Consider the following 17,000-nt stretch of genomic DNA (forward strand, 5'->3'; position numbering starts at 1 on the left):
CCGGGCGGTTCCGTTCCCCGCGGTGCCCTCAGGCCTTGGCGCACACGATTGCTCGATGGAAGTCCAAAGACGGGATGAATCGGGAGCCCAGACAGACCTCGCAGATGAGGCGGAAGCCCGGTGGGTCCAGAGGCGGGGCAGCTCCCACCCCCCGGACTTCCGCGGCCAGAGTAGTAGCCGCAACTCGGAATCCCCTCGCCCGGCCGCCGCGCGGGGCCGCCTCCTCCCTCCCCTCCTGCCGCCTCCGCCCCCTCTCTCTCCCTCCCTCCCTCCCGCTCTTTGTCTCCCGGCGCCGGCCTCCCCGCCACGCGCCCCCCGCACCGCCCCTTCCCGGGAGACCCCCGCAGACCCCAGCGGACGCGACGCGACGCGTGTCGGCCTGCCCGGCGGGGAGCCTGCGTCCGGCGGGGCCCGGCGGGCGGCGGGGCGGGCGGGGAGGTGGTTCCCTCCCTCTCTCCCTCTCTCCCTCCCTCCTCCCTCGCTCACACGCACACACACAAACACGCGCACACACACGCGCGCACACACGCGTACACGCGCGCGCGCACGGAGCATCCTCCCGTCAGGGCTCTGGTCCAGCCCCGCCCGCGCCTCCCGCTCCCCGCAAACCCTCTCCTTCTCTCCCGCTCCTCCCCCACATCCCCTCCGGCTCCCGGACCCTCGGCGCCCGCGCCCTCCCCTCTCCCGGGATGGAGCAGCTCGAGCCCGCCCGCAGCCCCCCGCGGCCGGGGTGACGGCCCCCCGCCCCTCCCCGCCTGGCCCGCACCCCGAGCACCATGGGCCTGAGGGGCTCCCGCGGCGCCGGACGCTGAAGATGATTGATGCTGGAGGTGAGGACCCCGACGCGGGCGGGGAAGCAGAGCCGGGGTCACCGGGGCTCGCGGCGGGACCCTGAGTGGGGTCGAATAGGGCCTTTCTTCCCCATCCCTGGGGGGGCGCGCGGAGCTGGGGTGCTGGGCTGCCGGGGGAGGGGGCGGAGATAGGATTTGTGTCCCTAATCCTCTCCCTCCTGGAGAAATTAATTTTGAAAACCTGGTGTGGGGGGAGGGGGAGAGGGCTTAACTCCTTCCTGCCCGGCGCGGAGTTGGACGGCTGGACCGGAGAGAAACTAGCCGCCCGGCCCGGGCTGGGAGTGCGGTGGGTGCCCCGGCCTCCGCGGCGCTGGGAGCGCGGTCCCACTCGCCCGTCGCCGCATCCCGGGCCTAGGGGAGGGGGCCCCGCTTTTTCCAGCTCCCTACTGCCCCCCTGCCCCCAGCCTCCCCTCCGGCCTTTCCTTCCCGGTCTTTCCCAGTTGCACTTCTTTCTTGGTCTCTTTCTCCTCTTCCCTGGCCCCTTTCCTCTTGCCTGCCCCGCCGGGCCCGCCCCTCTCCCTACAGCCGCCCCTTGGCTCTCTCCTCGCAGCCCTCCCTGGGGCCTCACTCCCGGCCGGCCCGGCCCGAGGGAGCCCGGCCTCCAGCACCGCTTCCCCCGCCCCACTCATCTCTTTCCTGCTCTTTCTTCCCTCTCTCTGTAAGTCTGTGGACAGTCTCCACCAACCTGTCTGTCCCTGTTCCTTCTTCCCACTCCCCTCTGGGGCTTGTGCACCCTTTCTCTTTCTCCTTGCCTGGCTCTCAGGAAGCCTCCCTTCCTCCCAGAGAAGAGTCAAAGGTCATAGGTGCTACTCCTCTGGGAATTGGAAGCTTTGGGAGGAAGGAGTGGCCTGGTAGCACCGGTGCCCAGACTGTGTCCAGAGGGACAGGTTCTTTTCCACCTTGGGGCAGTTCCTGGTTAAATGTGTGCCCATGAGTGTGGGGGGGGGGGGGGGGGGTGGTTTCCAAAGCTCAGTTTTGGTGAGAGGGGCCCGGTGACCTCTTGGATGGCCTGCTTCCCAGAGTTGCCCATGGAACAGTGTAGGATGGCCCCCCCCATACACACCCCAGGGAGTTAGTGGTTGAGGGAGGGAAAAAAGCCATTTATGCTGAATCAGGATGCATTAGGCACAGGTGTGAGCTGGAAGGCCCAGCCTACCTCAGAGGATACCTGAAAGTGGATTCTATCCACAAGGGGGTCTTCACCCTGGACTGGGACTTTGAATAAAGAACACATGGGATCTCCATTCTCAGCTAATCTAAGAGAGGAGGCACCACTACTGACCTCAGGGAGCCTCCATTCTGTTGGGAGAGGCCCTTCTTATCTTCAGGGAGCCCCTAATCTGATGGGGGAATACGCTCCCTTCTCCTCAGGGAGCTCCCATCTGATGCAGGGGAGATAGGACCCATTTAGGGAATCAGTGAAGTATGAAAAATCCCTATTTCCCAGTGGTTGGGGAAGGGTGAATTTAGAAATTGTGTGGACAAATGGGAGGAAGACGGTTGTCTAGGCCAAAATTCTGGAGGAGGGGGCAGCCAGGTCCTGGTCAGATGAGGCTTTGTGATTGAATGAGGGAATTTCACTCATTCTCTGGGGCAGCCTCCCTTCCAAGATGGTCCTTCAGGCAGGAAGAGAGGTTCTAGAATTTCTTTGCTCCTAGCACCCAGAGTTCAAGAATGGCAAGAGAGTTCTTGGAGGGCCCACGTCCCCTGGCCCCTTCTCATACCTCATTTCCTGCTTCTGGCCCCAAGCATCCATGGAGCTTGGGGTGGAGATGGTTTAGAAGCTTCTCCCAGTCCTAGACAGTATGGCCAGCCCCCCTTCCTGTACTTTTCTCCCTTCTCCCCGCAGGATCCTCTCCTCATGCGTACCCTCCAAAACTGCAGATCATCCCCCAGGATAGCACTGGAGGGCAGGAGACAGGTGGAGGCTGAATTCCGCCTCTTATCTCCTGCACCTCAGTTTTCCCATCTGTAAAGTGGGGATGCTAAGGATCTCAAGCCCATACAGCTCAACCGTGAGATGATGTGTATGTAATATCAGGAGAGGAATGTTGGAAAAGACTCCAGCAAGCATGAGGCCCAGCCTTCCCATGCCTGTCAAATGCATGTCCAGCCCAGCGCCCTGCCCTGCTCATGGGCACCTGAGTGTTAGCAGTCATTGGAGATCATGTCCCAGCCGTGCTGTGTGCCTCTGCTGCTGAGCTTTCCCCCGTCTCCTTGGCCAGTATTCCCCTTCCCCTCTAACCCCCAGGCTTTGGCTTAGGGCCACTGCCATCCTGCATCTGCTAGGAAGCCTGCCCAAACTGGTTCAGCTGCGTACGTCCCGCTTCCCCACCTGCCTCCCTTCTTCCCAGCAAAAAGCAAAACCAAACCAAACCCCTACCCATCACACTTCCTGCCGGAACATACTTGCATCACAGATTTGGCTGTCCACTGTTGTGCCGTGGGTACTCCTCATACCCTGCATCTGTGAGTCTGTCTGGAACTGTGAGAACTGCGAGTTTGTCAAGAACAGGGGCCTTGCTGATGGTGCCAGCTTCCTGAACAGCTCATGTTCGGGAAGGCAGGTGGTGAGCACACCAGTGATGGGGGGTGGAGGGCAGGCAGGCCCGGGTGATGGATGGGAAGACGGGTGGGTGGATAGTATGAACTGATGGATGCAGAGATGGGAGGATGGATGGATGGATGGATGGTTGGTTGGATGGATGGGCAAGTGGATGGATGGCTAAATAGGTGGGTAGGTGGATGGATAGATGGTTGGATGGATGGATGGATGGATGTTTGGATGGATGGATGGATGCAAGGACCTGGATTCTGCTCCTGATTTTGCCATTGGCTGGTTATGTGACCTTAAGCCAGTCATTCTCCCCTCTGTTTCTTTATTTGGAAAATGAGAGGATTGGATTTAATAATCTCCCACGATTTCTCCCAGGGTTGCTGTTGGACAATTTATGATCATCAAACATTTTGAGGGAATGCTGATGATGGAGAGGCCCCAGACATTGAAGTCAGGGGGCGGGGAGTTCAGTGAGCCATGTGAATGCACACAGCAAATCAGCTTGGACCAAAATCCCAGGACTCAGCCTGTGTCTACACCCGGGATTTGCTTCTGCCCCTACTCTTTTACTTCTGCCTCCTGCCCCAACTCCTACCGTCTGGAGTATGGTGCAGACAATTTCTTTTCCAAGGGGCTGGAGGAAGAGTTCTAAGGGAAGGTGAGGGACCAGAAGGCCAGGAGCAGGCAGCCAGGGGTAGCTCCCTTGTTTCCCTCCACCAACCTGAACCTCTTACCCATAATCTCTCTCTCTCTCTCTCTCTCTCTCTCTCCCCCCCCCCCCCCCCATTCTCCTCAGCTCTCTTGAGTCATGGCTTCTTCAAAGCTACGAGAACCTGCGGATGAGGTTTTTGGTAAGTTCTGTTTGCTCTAACTCTAGCCAAAGCCACAGGCACTGGGGGGGGGATTCCCCTGGGACTCCAGTATGTGTCTTTGTGTGTGTGTGGATTGTGGCCTGGCAGCCTGAGTCTCTGTCATGACACTCTATGCCGATGACAACCACAACAATCACGGTCTCCATTTAGAAAGTGCTGTCTCACTAGGCTGACACCCCCATCTCACAATGTCACTTATGCCCCACAATAAGGCCAAGAGATGTGCCCATTGTACAGACAAGGAACCGAGAGCACAGAGTGCCGGAGTGACTTGCTTTAAAGATCAGGTGGCAGGTCAGTGGCAGAGCTGGGACTAGAAGTCCGGACTGGGCGGCTGTACACCTGAATCCCCGCCCAGGTGACAGCCATGGCCTCCACATCACATGGTAACGGCCCTCAGCCTGCAGGGTATGCGTGGAAATCAAATGCACAGAACACAGAGCCTCAGTGCCCGCAGGCCCACCCCAGCTCCGTACACACCGGGGGGCATGCACACGCCTGCCTGCGCCATCATGTACCCCCTGCGGTCTTGCTGTTGGGTGGTGTGGGGAAAAGCCCACCCTGGCAGGGCAGAGCTCCCAGCATGCAGTGGGGTGGAAAGGCTGGTTCCCAGCTGGATTTGGTGGAGGAGTCAGGGAGCAAGGGACAGGGAGGGTCATGAGGAACATGGAGGGAGAGGTGGAGACAGAAGCTGTTGCCCGAAGCCTGTAGCATGTGCGCAGACTCTCATGTTGATGTGCGCAGCCTCAAGGGGCTCCTGGCTTCTCCTTGTCTCTCCCTTCCCTCCCCTCCCCTCCCCTCCTCCCTCTCCCCAGCTCACCCCCTTCTCCCCTGTGCAGCCGTATGCCCTGGCAAAGCCAGGAAGTGCTGCCTCCCGGCTCCTGGGAATGCTGTTTTCCCAGCCTCCCTGCGGCCCATGGAATGGAGGGTTTGCCTCCAGGACTCCTCCAGCCTCCAGCCGCCTTTGGGCCTCAGACTCTAGGGTCCCACCATCTGCACCCGGGCCTGGCCTGACAGAAGTGAGCTCCCCCTGTCCTAGGCTTCTGGGCCGCCATTCCCACCCCCCAACCCCAACTCTTCCTGTGTTCCTTCTCCCGGACCTGCTGAGGTAGCTGGAGGTAGCTGGCCGCCTTGCCTGCTTCCTGATGTGAAAGGCAATGAAATATTCATGACTCCCCACTGCCCAGGGCTGGGGAGAGAAAGACAGAGAGACAGACCTGCACAGAGATGGAGGGAGGCCAGGGAGCCAAGTAGAGCAGGGGCCAGAGGGGAGGCCAGTCCCACCTTGCCTCGAAAATACCTCAGCTCCCTAGGACTTCCTTTGCTGCCTACACCCTCCAAGGTAAGCCGCCCCGAAGTCCTGATGTGGCCCAGAGTCAGGAGAAGGGCCCTTCTCCCTGGCTTTGGGGGGCTGGGCACCCGGTGAGGGCTGGAGGTAGAGGGGGTGTTCCACAGCTCCCTGCCCCGCCGCCCAGGACAGCGAGACCACCAGTCCGGGAGCCAGGAGGCCTGGATGCTGTCCTTAACTCCCTCTCCACTCCTGGCCAAACCTTTCCTCTCTGAGTCCCAGTTTCCCCACCTGTAAAATGAGGGGTTGGACTCACGACTCACCCCCATCTCTGCCTCAGAGGAGGTGTAGCAGGCTTGATGGTTACACACTGAGCCTCGGGAGCCAGACTGCCTGTAACGCTGGCCACTCTCTTCAGTGGCCAGATGCCCTGGGGCAGATTAAGGCTGCCCTGGGGATTCCTGGAGTGTCTTCCTCCTAGGGTTGTGGGGAGTTTAAATGAGCTAGTAATTGTGAAGCACTTAGAATGGGTGCCTAGCACAGTGAGAACTCAATAAGGATTAGCAATTATTATTCTGTGGTTCGGTCCTCAATCCTTGCTGCTTGCAGATAATGCTTGGAGATGCTGTGTCGTGTCGTTGGGGAGCCGGGGATGGAGGAGGGCTCCCTCCCTCAGCTCAGCCGCAGGGCCTGGAAACACCAGAAACAAAGCAGGGGCAGTGAAGGAGCTAGAGGAGTGGTGTCAAGCCTGGGGTCCCAAATAGCAGTCCTTTGACAGGCCCTCTCCCCTCGCCAAGGCCCCATCGCTGCCCCAGGACACCTGCACAGGCCCTGTGGGGGTCCACCCTCCCCTGCCCCCTGGGGCCAGGCCAGTCCCCTCCCCTTGCAGGCTCCACTGGCCCACACCATCCCTTCCCCTTAGAAAGCTCCTTCTTGTTCTTCCTACAACCTTGGCTCTCTCCTCAGCCTGGCTGCCTCATCTAAAATAGAGCCCCCAGCCCCTGCCTGTCTCTTTCTCCCCCTCCACAAATACCACGGAGCCCCTTCCGTGTGCCAGGCTCTGTGTGAGGACCCAGGGAGACAGTCACTGCCCTCGTGGGGACTGAGTGCCAGGGCGGGGGCAAGCAGGGGGCCGACCCTGGGGCACACATGACCCATGATGAGGAACATGTCCTGGGGAGGAGTGCTCCTCAGAGGGGCGCGGGGTATGGATGTGATGGAGTGTGGGCAGCAGCGCTTCTCTGTGCCTTGAGGCCATCTCTGCCTGGCTGTGCCCTGGCCCTGAAGCGTGACTTGGCTTCATCAACATCAACTGAGCCCCTGCTCTCTGCCAGGCCCAGCACCGGGCTCTCTCGGTCCCCAGGGGACAGCGAAGGGCTCGCCCCTCTGCAGTGCGCAGACTGGCAAACGGGATGGTCGCTTCTGACCAGATGTTGTGCCAGGCCTGCAGAGGTGCAGCTGTCCCGTGGGGCTGGGGAAGGAGGGATTTGAGGGGACAGACGAGGGGGTGGGGGGGCAGTGGAGCCGAGAGAGCCGCGCGCGGTCAGAGGCAGGAAAGGAAGGTGGAGGCCGGGATCCGGGAGTGGTCAGGAGCTTAGTGCCGCATGCCGCCCTGCGCCCCGGCAGCTCATGCCTGCTCATAGCCACGGGCATTCTGGCGAAGCGCTTTATCTGGGTTACCTTATTTGACGCTCACACAACCCTGGAAGGAAGATATTCCTCTTATGACCCCATTTTACTGATGAGGAAGCCAGCCTATAAATGTAAGGAACTTCTCCAGAGTCACCCAGTTGGCAAATGGCAGAACTGGACTCAGCCCTGGCCAGCTGGCTCTTACCCGTGGTCCTTGCAAGAGCATGCTGTGCTGAGGAGGAAATGTGGGGAACACAGAAAGGGGGAGCTGGGACCCCCCAACCCCGAGCCTGACTGGAGGGCTGAGGAGCATGCACTTTATGTTATTGGCTTTGGGACCCGCTCCCCACCCCCCCACCTCAGCCCTGCCATTATAGGACGCAGTCAGAAATGTGCTTTAGAAAGTTTCTTCTGGCTTGTGGGAATTGGGGAGGGAGGCAGACCCCGGAGGCAGGGAGCACAGGATGGCTGGAGGCTGAGCCATGCTTAGCGGGCAGGGCTTGGGGGAGGGCCTGGTGAAGACCTGAGTAAGGCAGTTCAGTCCGAGGGAGAGGAGAGGCCATGGAGAGGCCACGTTCCAGGGCTGTGAGGAAGGCAAATCAACAGAACTGTGTGTGAGGGGTTTTTTGGCCATTAAAATCATATTTACTAAGCACCTACTATGTGCCAGACACCACCCTGGGTTAGAGCAGTGAACAAAATAGAGGAATGTCTGCCCTCACGGAGCTGACATTCTAACGAGTGGAGAGACAATAAATTAAGTAAGTAAAATATACAGCATGCCAGAGAATGACACACGACGTAGGGAAAAACCAGGTTGGGGTTCTGGGGGGAACTGTACATTGAGTGGTCAGTAAGGTCCTCAGGGATAGAAAGCATTTAAGCAGAGGTCTGAAGGAGGCAAAGGAGAGAACCCTGCAGAGATCTGTGGCAAGAACCTTGCAGGAAATGGGAAGAGGAAGCGCAAAGGCCCTGAGGTACAGGGAGGCTTATGTGAGGAAGAGCCAGGAGGCGGCCGGGGAGGAGGGAGCAAGAGGGAGAGAAGTAGAAGCTCAGAGAGGTAAGGGGAGCACAGACTGAGTCTGGAAGGCCCCTGGGAGAACTTGGCACTTACTCTGTGTGAGATGGAAGTCCCCAGAGGGTTCTGAGTAGAGCAGTGACAAGGGCTGACATGTTTTATCAGGATCACTCTGGCTGCTGCGGTGTTGAAAATAGACTGTAAGTGGGAAAGGGAGGAAAAGGGAAGACCAGCCGGGAGGCTTTTGTAATAATTGAGGCAGGAGGTGATGGCGATCTAGACCAGGGAGGCTGCGTGTCCCCCTCTCCTCTCCCCTCCCCTCCCCTCCATTCCGCTCCTCTTCTCTCTTCCTCCCCTACTCTGTCTCCTCTCCCGCCAGTACGCGCGCACACGCACGCACACACACGCACACGCACACACACACACACACACAGAAACAGCAACGTTCCTGCCGGGAGTGAGGAGTACAGGGATGGGCCTGATGCATCCCACCGTGCGTTCTGCTACTGTCGCTCCATGGTCATCGGGTCGTGGGCAGCCAGCCATCTCTCCCCACTCCTGTTCCCCGGGATTATTTTGAACCTAATCCAAAACATCGTACCACCTCACCATCAATATCTCAGTATGTCTGCATACATTTCGAAGGTAGAGCTCACAGGAACTGTGGCTAGATGAGTGGGGGGGGTGGGAGGGAAAGAGAGTCCAGGGCGACTCCAGCGCTTGGCCTGAGCTGCGGGAGCAGCCAGTCACAGCTGGACACGGACGCCGACGCTGCCCGTGACACATCCAAGGGGAGGGGGCCAGGAGGCGGCGGGACTCTTGAACCACCAGCTGGGCCTGGGGCTGGGGGCGAACGGTAGCTCGGGGCTGTCTGCATTGGGTGGACAATGGGGCCTTTCATGGAGCCGAGGAACAAAGGGGAAGCCGGTCTGAAGCAAGGTGGTGGGTTCATCCCGATAGATATTTTGGGGACCCAGGTGCCTTTGAGACGGCAAGTTCCCTGGTGGGTGCTGAGGTGCCCGGGCTTGGAATTCAGGGAGGGCTTAGGGCTGAACCAATAGGTGATAGGGAAGCCAGGCCAGCAACTGGGGTGGGTGGCTTAGGGGGTATCTGCCGACAAGAATAAGAGGAAGAGGCAAGGCAGGGCCAGCATGAGGGATGAGATGGCAGAACCCCGAGATCATGGGGCGGGGGGGCGTGGGGAACAGAGGTCTTAACCCATTCTGAGGTCTGGGAAGAGACTCTTCTGTATGGAGACCCCAAGCTTGGGGACTTCATTCCCCGGAGCAAGTAAGAAGAGAACCTAGGAGCAGCAGGGTTTGTGCACGATCCATTGGGTTTGCCTACTCTTCTTCCATGTCTTCATCCCACTTCAACCCAGCCCCACACCACTGACCCCAGGATGGGAGAGGCAGGCCGTGTGGGGACTGGGGTTTTCTTGATGCCGCTGCTATGTTCCCGTCAGCAGGGCTGGGTCTGAGGGCAGCCCTGGGCATGGCACAGCAAGCCAGGGTCGCAGTGCGGCCAGTCTCTGGAGCCACACTAGTCAGGCTCAGAGCCAGCCTGGACCACCGCTAGCTGGTGGCTGCAGGCAAGGGACTGAACCTCTCTGAGCCTTAGTTGGCGCAGCTATAAAATGCGTAAAATGTGCATAATAGCTGTCCCCAGCTCCCTGGGTTGTTTTGAGTAGATGAGGTGCTGTATGAACATTCTGGCATGTAGTAGGCGCGTCTTAAACGGTAGCTCTTATTACCATGATTGGTCTGGTCTCATCCCAGCCCTCCTCTCCACAGACCTACCCTTCAGGTGCCCTGGAAGGGCCCCCCCCCCGCCCCCCTGCACTTCCCTACTTCCCAGCATTGCATATACCATCTCACCAACCGCCTCTCTTGTAAACTCCCACCCAGACCTTAGACCAGCTGTGGTGCTTCCTCCCCTGACCCATCCAAACAGGACAGTCCTGTGCTCCTGCGTGCCCGTCAGAGACCCCACCACACTGCTGTGTTTCCTGCCTCCGAGACTGTGAGGGACCCCGTTCTCCATCTCATCTGTACCCCCAGCGCGGGGCACTCAGAAACGTCTGCCGGATGTCTGGGGTGTGAGTGCGGGAGGCCTGAGGCGCTCACAGGCCTGCTGTCCTCACGTGTCTGGTCTCTGCCCCCTTCACCTGGTTCACAGACCTGGACTTGGCTGTGCCAGAGACCGTCAGACTGGACAGCAGTTTACACAAGGCCCGAGCCCAACTACTGGCCAAGGGCCGGAGACACCGGCCCTCCCGCTCCAGGCTTCGGGACAGCGCCAGCTCTGCAGAGGATGGTGAAGGCTCCGACGGGCCCGGAGGCAAGGTTGGGGCAACCCACCCAATCACTAATACCCTACCCACCCTCTCCGCCCCGGACAATCCCCCCAAACCCTTTTCCAGGGAAACCACACTCCCAGACTTCTGCCATAGTAATGCCAACAAAGATTACCTGCATTCACTCTGGCTTGGGTGAAACCTTTAAGGGAGGCATTATTATTCCCATCTTACACGTGGGGAAACTGAGGCTCCGAGCGGTTCAGTAACAAGGTCACCCAGTTAGGAAGTGAGGGAAGTGGGATTCAACCCCAGCCTACGTGGCTGAAGGCCCCCCAGCGCCCACCTCTCACTGCCCAGCCACCCCCAGGGGCATGAGGACAACCCTTCCTTCCAGGTCCCCCAAGGACCCGAGTCCGGGCTCCTCCCTCGGGGGGCTCCCTCGCAGTTTGCCGGGTGAAAGCAACTCCCAGCCTCTCGGGGAAGCGGGGAGGAGGGTTGGCAGTGAGCGGCCACCCCCTCCCCCAGGTGACCGACGGCTGCGGGAGCCCCCTGCACCGGCTGCGCTCGCCTCTGCACTCGGGCCCGGGGTCCCCGGCCGGGGGCTCTTTCTGCCTGGAGCCTCCGGGGTTACGGCGCAGTCTGGACGAAGACGAGCCCCCGCCCTCGCCGCTCACACGCTACCGGCCCCTGCACAACGCCGCCTCGCACGAGGGCCTGGCCGCCGCGTCCTGCTCGCCGCCGCGCTCCGCGCCCTCCTCGGACAGCTCGCCCAGCTTCGTGCGCCGCCACCCGCGCGCTGAGCCCCACAGCGAAGGTGCGCGGCCGTCGGCGCGGCGCCCCCTGCTGGCGAGTGCCGGGACTGCAGCGGCCCCCGAAGGGGAGGGCTGGACCAAGTGGGGCAAGGCGGCTTGGGCACGAGGGGGCGAGGGGGCGGGGGACACACTGCGGCTCCCGCCGTCACTTCCTGAGCACCTACTATGTACCAGACACTCTTGGGCACTGGGACTCACAAGTAAGGAAACAGAGGCAGTCTTTGCGGTCACGAGGCTTGCAGTTTTGGGGAGAAACAATCTAATAATTCCTCATAGTTTAAGGGAGAAGTGATCAAATAATCCCTTAATTAAATGTATAGTTACAAGTCATAATAAGTGCTATGTGAGAAACGTGCACAGTTGCGTCGGGGGTGCGGGGACACGTAGTGGGGGGTAAAGACCTGGTGGGGAGCCTCCTGTAAGGCTTCTCTGAGGAGGTGACATGTGAGCCAAGATTGGAAGGCTGGTTAGAAGTCAGGATAAAATGAACAGTGAGTAGTAGCGGTCCCTACTTTTTCATGGTTTGCATAAAACTTCCATAAATATTCCATGAAATAGGCAGGTGTTCGTGTGGGTCAGGGGTTATCCCCATATTTGAGATGAAGGAAGCTCAGAGAGGTAGAGTGATTTGTCCAAAGTCACACAGCTAGTGAAGGGCACCCGAGCCAACTTGCCTGCTTCTAAGTCAAAAGAGGCAGCGGAAGGAGGCAGGCAAGCCACCACAATGGGCTATTTCCTTCCCCCTCTTCCCCAAAAGATGACAGCCGGGATGCCAGCCCGCCTGAGCCTGCCAGCCCCACCATCGGCCTGGATAAGAAGACTCGCCGGAAGTTCCTGGACCTGGGGTGAGTGGAGAAGGGGCCAGAAGCAAAGGCTTGGAGCTTGGGGGTGCAGGGTAGCACAGTGGGCAGCACTGCCCCACTCCCCCCTGCCCTCCGCACAGGGTCACCTTACGCCGAGCATCCACTAGCAAGAGCCGGAAGGACAAGGGCAGCAACCGCTTGTCCATGGGCAGCAGGTAAGCCATCCGCGCTGTGCCTCAGCCACAGCTTCTGCCCGGAGTTCCCCTGGGGGCCCGGCCCTCCCCATGGTGCCCACGCCCGTGCTGGGTGCTCTCTCCACAGGGAGTCAGTGGAGGGGTCCGGCAGGTCAGGGGGCTCCCCGTTCCTGCCCTTTTCCTGGTTCACAGACAGCGGCAAGGGCTCGGCGTCCTCTGGCAGCACCACCTCGCCCGCCTGCTCCCCTAAACACGAGGGCTTCAGCCCTAAGAAGTCAGCTTCTCAGGTGAGTCCATGGCCTCCCTGCTCCCGTACTGGCCCCAGACTCAGGTGACATGAGGGGGTGGCACTTCCCCCTGGCTGGGGCTGGGATCCAGGCACTCCTGGAGTCCATTTGTCTGTCCATGGAGCCATTCAACGATTCATTCGTTCATCCGTTCTCTGAGTTCATTCGTTCGCTTGTTCCCTCGTTCATATTCTGAGTAGTTCCTCCATGGAGTCATTCACCACATTCAACACACTGAACACTAGTCCCCCCCTCGCCCCGTTATCCACCCAGCCTGAGGCCTCCTCCATGCACCCTAACTCTTCTGCCTGGCCCCCCACATCCTGAATCAGCCGCTGGGCTACCTGTGTGGCGGGGTGAGGCTTGGAGGGAACTGGGATGAAGGGGGCGCAAACTAGCTAGTGCTCAGGAAGTGGGGAGAAGTCGGGGACAGAAGCAGCCACAAGTGTGTCCTGCTCACGCCGCACTCTACACCATACAAGGCCCCAAGTGCTGCTTGTGCTTTCCCGTCAGAAAGCGCAGGCACGTGTAGCCCGGTTGTCCAGGTGAACGAATGAAGGCCAGAGAGAAGGGACTTGGCGCGTGGGTTTGCTGCCAGGCTCCAGGCCGGCTCTGTGGTCGTTCCTTATGTGCTGCTGGGGCAGAGGAGATCGGAAAGCTGGGAATATTCAGGGGAGAAAGAGTTCCATCTGACTTGGGACCTCCTGATTTCCTCACTCCCTGCACAGACTCCCTCCGTCTCTTCCTTCCCTCGTGCATGGTGAACAGGCAGCCCAGGGCCTCATGGAGCTTATCATCTCTGCCCAGGCACTTAGAAGCCAGGGTGCTAGAGGCTATGATGGGGAGGCACAAGGGGAGGACCCCTGACCTAGCCTCGGGGAATCCTGGTCGGCTGCCTGCAGGAGGGGACACCTAATCTGAGACCTCTGCCATCCCTGCTAACTATTCTGCCTCACTTCTAGCCCCACGACCTCCTAGAAGCCTTAACATCCTGCTGCCTCCCATGAGTCGCCACGTCCTATGTGCCTGCCCAGCTCCTGGTTTACGCACAGGAGGCACTGAGCAACTCCTGGTGCTCAGTTCCCAACTTCAGCTCCATTCAAGTGGGAGCAGTGGGTTGGGGGGACTCCCTTTGGCTTGGGGGTGAGCTCTCTCCTCAGTGGCTCGCACCCCTCCTCTCTAGGAATCCACCCTGAGTGATGACTCCACACCCCCTAGCAGCAGCCCCAAGATCCCAAGTGGGCCCCGGCAGGAGACCAAATGCTCCTACCCCTACCACACACTGTCCCAGTCTTCGGATGAGGTAAGCAAGCCCTGCCCTCTGAGCGTCGGGGGTGCAGGCCACGGGCCGTGTCTTCCCCCTCACCGTCCTTGGTCTCCACCCCAGTTCCTGGATGAACCTCTCCCCACTGTCCACCACTGGACCAGCCAGCAGGTGGGCCAGTGGCTGCACAGCCTCAACCTGGAGCAGTATGCCGCCGAGTTCGCTGCGCGGCAGGTGGATGGGCCCCAGCTCCTGCAGCTGGATGGAAGCAAACTGAAGGTGGGTCAGAGGAGCAGAGCCGTGACCCAGCCGGAGCCCAAGGCAACCTTCCAGGATTGGGATTCCCCACGCCCCCGCCCCCCCCCCCCCGGATCTTTCATTGCCTCTAAGGCCACTGCCCTGACCTCTGACCTCTGGGCAAGGTCCTCAGCCTGATCTTTGCACTCTAGCATGGGTCCCCCGTCGGACTCGAAACTCGAGCCCCATCCTTCAGTTTGACCTTCAAGCCCCAGCCCAAGTCTCCAGGTTAACATTGAACTAGGACCATCATATCACCTGGCTCTTGATTCTGAGTTACTTCCTGTCAGAGGAAACCGGGCCTCTCCTTAATCACCTTGCCTGATTCTCAGTGTTAGAGGCTGCTGGTAGTCAGGGGAGGTTTGGGGGGGGGCGGGGGTGCTCAAATCTCTGTGCTGGGAGGTTTCTGGCCTGTTCCCCACCCTCCAATACATTATTTAGGCAAGAGGTGGTGAGGAGAGGCTCCCAGGGAGTCTGTGGAGTGGGGAGGGGCCTCAGCCACTGTCTAGCAGTGTGACCTTGGGCAAGTCATTCCCTATCTGTGGGCCTCAGGGGGCTGGGCAGGATCGTGCCAAGGCTGAACTCCTGAGTGGAGGAACGGGAGCCGAGGATTGCCGGGGGTGGGGGCAGGGGGGCAAAAGTTCTCGTACACTCCATCAGCATCTTTCCCAAACGCTCGCATTCAGAATTCTTGCCCTGAGCATTCTGATCCCCGGGCCAGTCTGGGAGGTGGAAGCCACATTTCTGGGAGGACTGGCCGAGCTCCAGGCAGGGTACACCTGGGGCACAGAGAACCGGGGGCTGGGGTTGGCCAGGGCCCAAGTGCTTCTGGGGCTCTTTCCCTCACCCTTGAATTCCTCCCCAGAGCCTGGGGCTCAGCAACTCGCATGACCGGACGCTAGTGAAGCGGAAGGTAAAGGAGCTGGCAGCAGCCGCTGAGAAGGAGCGCAAGGCCCAGGAGAAAGCTGCACGGCAGCGTGAGAAGCTCCGGCGCAGGGAGCAGGAGGCCAAGAAGAGCTAGGGGATGGCGGGGGGGCAGGCACTGGCACCCAGGCGCTGGTGGCCGCCGGGCTCGGTGGGCACAGGCCTCAGTGGGCAGGCGGGGCCTGGGCGCCAAGCTTGGGCTGGCCCGGCCCCACACTCTCGGGGGGTACATGCCCTCTCTCACCCTGTCACTGTCTGGACCCAGATCCCCCAGAAAAGGAGACCCCAGGAGAAGGCCCAGGAATAAATCCAGTTTTAAGGACTTGTTTGGCACAGAATTCCTAGGGGAGCTGGCAGGTTATGGGCAGAGGACAGAGAGGCCAGGGCCAAAGCAAGTCTGGGAACCCTGAGGCACCTGGGTCAGTCTGACCCTCTACCCTCAGGCCACGGCGGTGCTGGCCGGCAGTGAGCTAGGACACCTGCCGGCCTGCCTGCGTTCTAGAGGCTCTGAGATGGGGCCCGGGTCCTAGGGCTTAGAGAGGTAGGAAGCATCTCGGCAGGAGCGGGTGGACAGAGTTGCTCCTCTCCAGCTCTCCAAGGGGGCTGTGTGCTGGGAGAGCTGGCTTCCGCTCCCAAGGGAGGCTGGTAGGCGCTGCAGCAACCTGCACTCAGGGTAGACTCCCAGTCTGCACTCAGCGGGAGAGCAGAGAGAGCCACATGGTTATCCCAGGCGATCTTTGCCAGGACTTTCGGAGCAGGGAGGGACGGTGAAAACGTCCTTCGCCTTCCCCTTCCCTGTCCTGTGGTCCCAATGGTGAGATGACATCCATACAGGTCTGCCCCTCCTGGGGCCCACTCAAGGCCTGGTCTTTGACCTGCTGTCTAACACAGGGCCCGCTTCTGTTGCTCCCTCGGAGGACAGCTGAGCCCTCTCTGGGGACAGAGCAAACTTGGGAGCTGGGGGGGGGGTGGTGACAGAGGACACCCCCCACCAATGCCTAGGTGGCACTGAATGGGTGAATCCTCACCCCAGCCAGGTAGAGAGGCAAAATCTGGGAGTTCCCCTGGAATCTACTGGAAGGGTTCATCAGCCTTCCCCCATCTGCTCTGGTCCCTGTCAGGGCCTCAGTGGGTTCCAGAACCGGCAGACCGTGCAGGCTCTGGTTCGGTGGGCCCCAAGGAAGGGTGGGTCAGGCCGCTGGGTGGGGGTGGGAATCTATCCCAGCAGCCCAGGGATGACACCTATCCTTGTAAGGAGGGAGCCTTCAGGTACCGTGCGGGCCCGCAGCTTTTGGAGGATTGGCCAGTGACCAATGGGGCTGGGGGCCCTCTGTTTAGAAGTCCCTCTCCACCTCCACCTGCCTGGAGTGGCGGACAGGACCCAGTGCATGCCAGCTCCCCTCGTTCCTGCTCAGGGGCTGTGGCTTCGAGGCCACCCCTGCTCTGGCCACGGTCCCGTCCCTGGGACTCAGCCCTTTATCCCTCTCTGCTGTCCGTGCGGGGAGAGGAGCTGCCGTGGAAACTGAGACATGGGGGCATCGGCACCATCGGGGCCTGTTGGAGGGGCTGGTGCGGAGGGTGGAAGGCACCCAGGCCTTTGAAACTATCAGGAGCTATAGGGGCACCCACCTGCATGTGAAGGGGGGTGGTACTCAATTTATTTCAATAAACACTTATGATGTGCCAGTGACCTCTGTCTGCCCCCACTGGGAGGCTGGGCCCTGAGTGTGTGGGGGGGTAACGTCTGTCCCCAGCGGCCGCCCTATCAGGTGTTCAGGACGGGATGGCTCTGCCTGGTGGTGTGCTCGTGGAACACACTGAGTCATGCCCCGGGCTGGGTGTCCCGAGCGCATCATATGGTAGTCACGGGGCCTGCACTCTGCGTGGTTTGTGCCTGCCCCC

At 60.2% G+C, this 17,000-nt stretch overlaps 1 protein-coding gene across 2 annotated transcripts; it reads left to right on the forward strand.

The window, feature by feature from the left end:
* The first annotated feature begins 325 nt into the window (after window positions 1-325).
* SAMD14 (sterile alpha motif domain containing 14) lies at window positions 326-16,779 on the forward strand. 2 transcript variants are annotated; one of them, XM_073883760.1, is made up of 10 exons: window positions 326-830; window positions 4,205-4,259; window positions 10,397-10,563; window positions 11,043-11,331; window positions 12,087-12,174; window positions 12,273-12,347; window positions 12,454-12,613; window positions 13,797-13,916; window positions 14,001-14,156; window positions 15,040-16,779. In XM_073883760.1, exons 2-10 carry the CDS (start codon window positions 4,217-4,219, stop codon window positions 15,193-15,195), a joined length of 1,254 nt encoding a protein of 417 aa, XP_073739861.1. In that variant the 5' UTR covers window positions 326-830; window positions 4,205-4,216; the 3' UTR covers window positions 15,196-16,779. The 2 variants fall into 2 exon arrangements, with proteins under 2 accessions (XP_073739861.1, XP_073739862.1); XM_073883761.1 differs by lacking the exon at window positions 326-830 and adding an exon at window positions 3,245-3,421.
* The last annotated feature ends 221 nt before the right edge of the window (window positions 16,780-17,000 follow it).

This window comes from Callorhinus ursinus, unplaced genomic scaffold (assembly GCF_003265705.2).
Source record: "Callorhinus ursinus isolate GAN/ISIS: 27379988/994484 unplaced genomic scaffold, GSC_fseal_2.0 scaffold52, whole genome shotgun sequence".
NCBI classification, from domain to species: domain Eukaryota; kingdom Metazoa; phylum Chordata; class Mammalia; order Carnivora; family Otariidae; genus Callorhinus; species Callorhinus ursinus.

What these genes read in the sequence shown, in the direction of transcription:
- SAMD14 (XM_073883760.1), top strand. Translation starts at nt 4,217, where the DNA reads ATGGCTTCTTCAAAGCTACGAGAACCTGCGGATGAGGTTTTTG. An exon ending in ACCTGCGGATGAGGTTTTTG is followed by an intron (nt 4,260 to 10,396) that starts GTAAGTTCTGTT and finishes CCTGGTTCACAG; the next exon opens with ACCTGGACTTGGCTGTGCCA. An exon ending in CGCTTGTCCATGGGCAGCAG is followed by an intron (nt 12,348 to 12,453) that starts GTAAGCCATCCG and finishes CTCTCTCCACAG; the next exon opens with GGAGTCAGTGGAGGGGTCCG.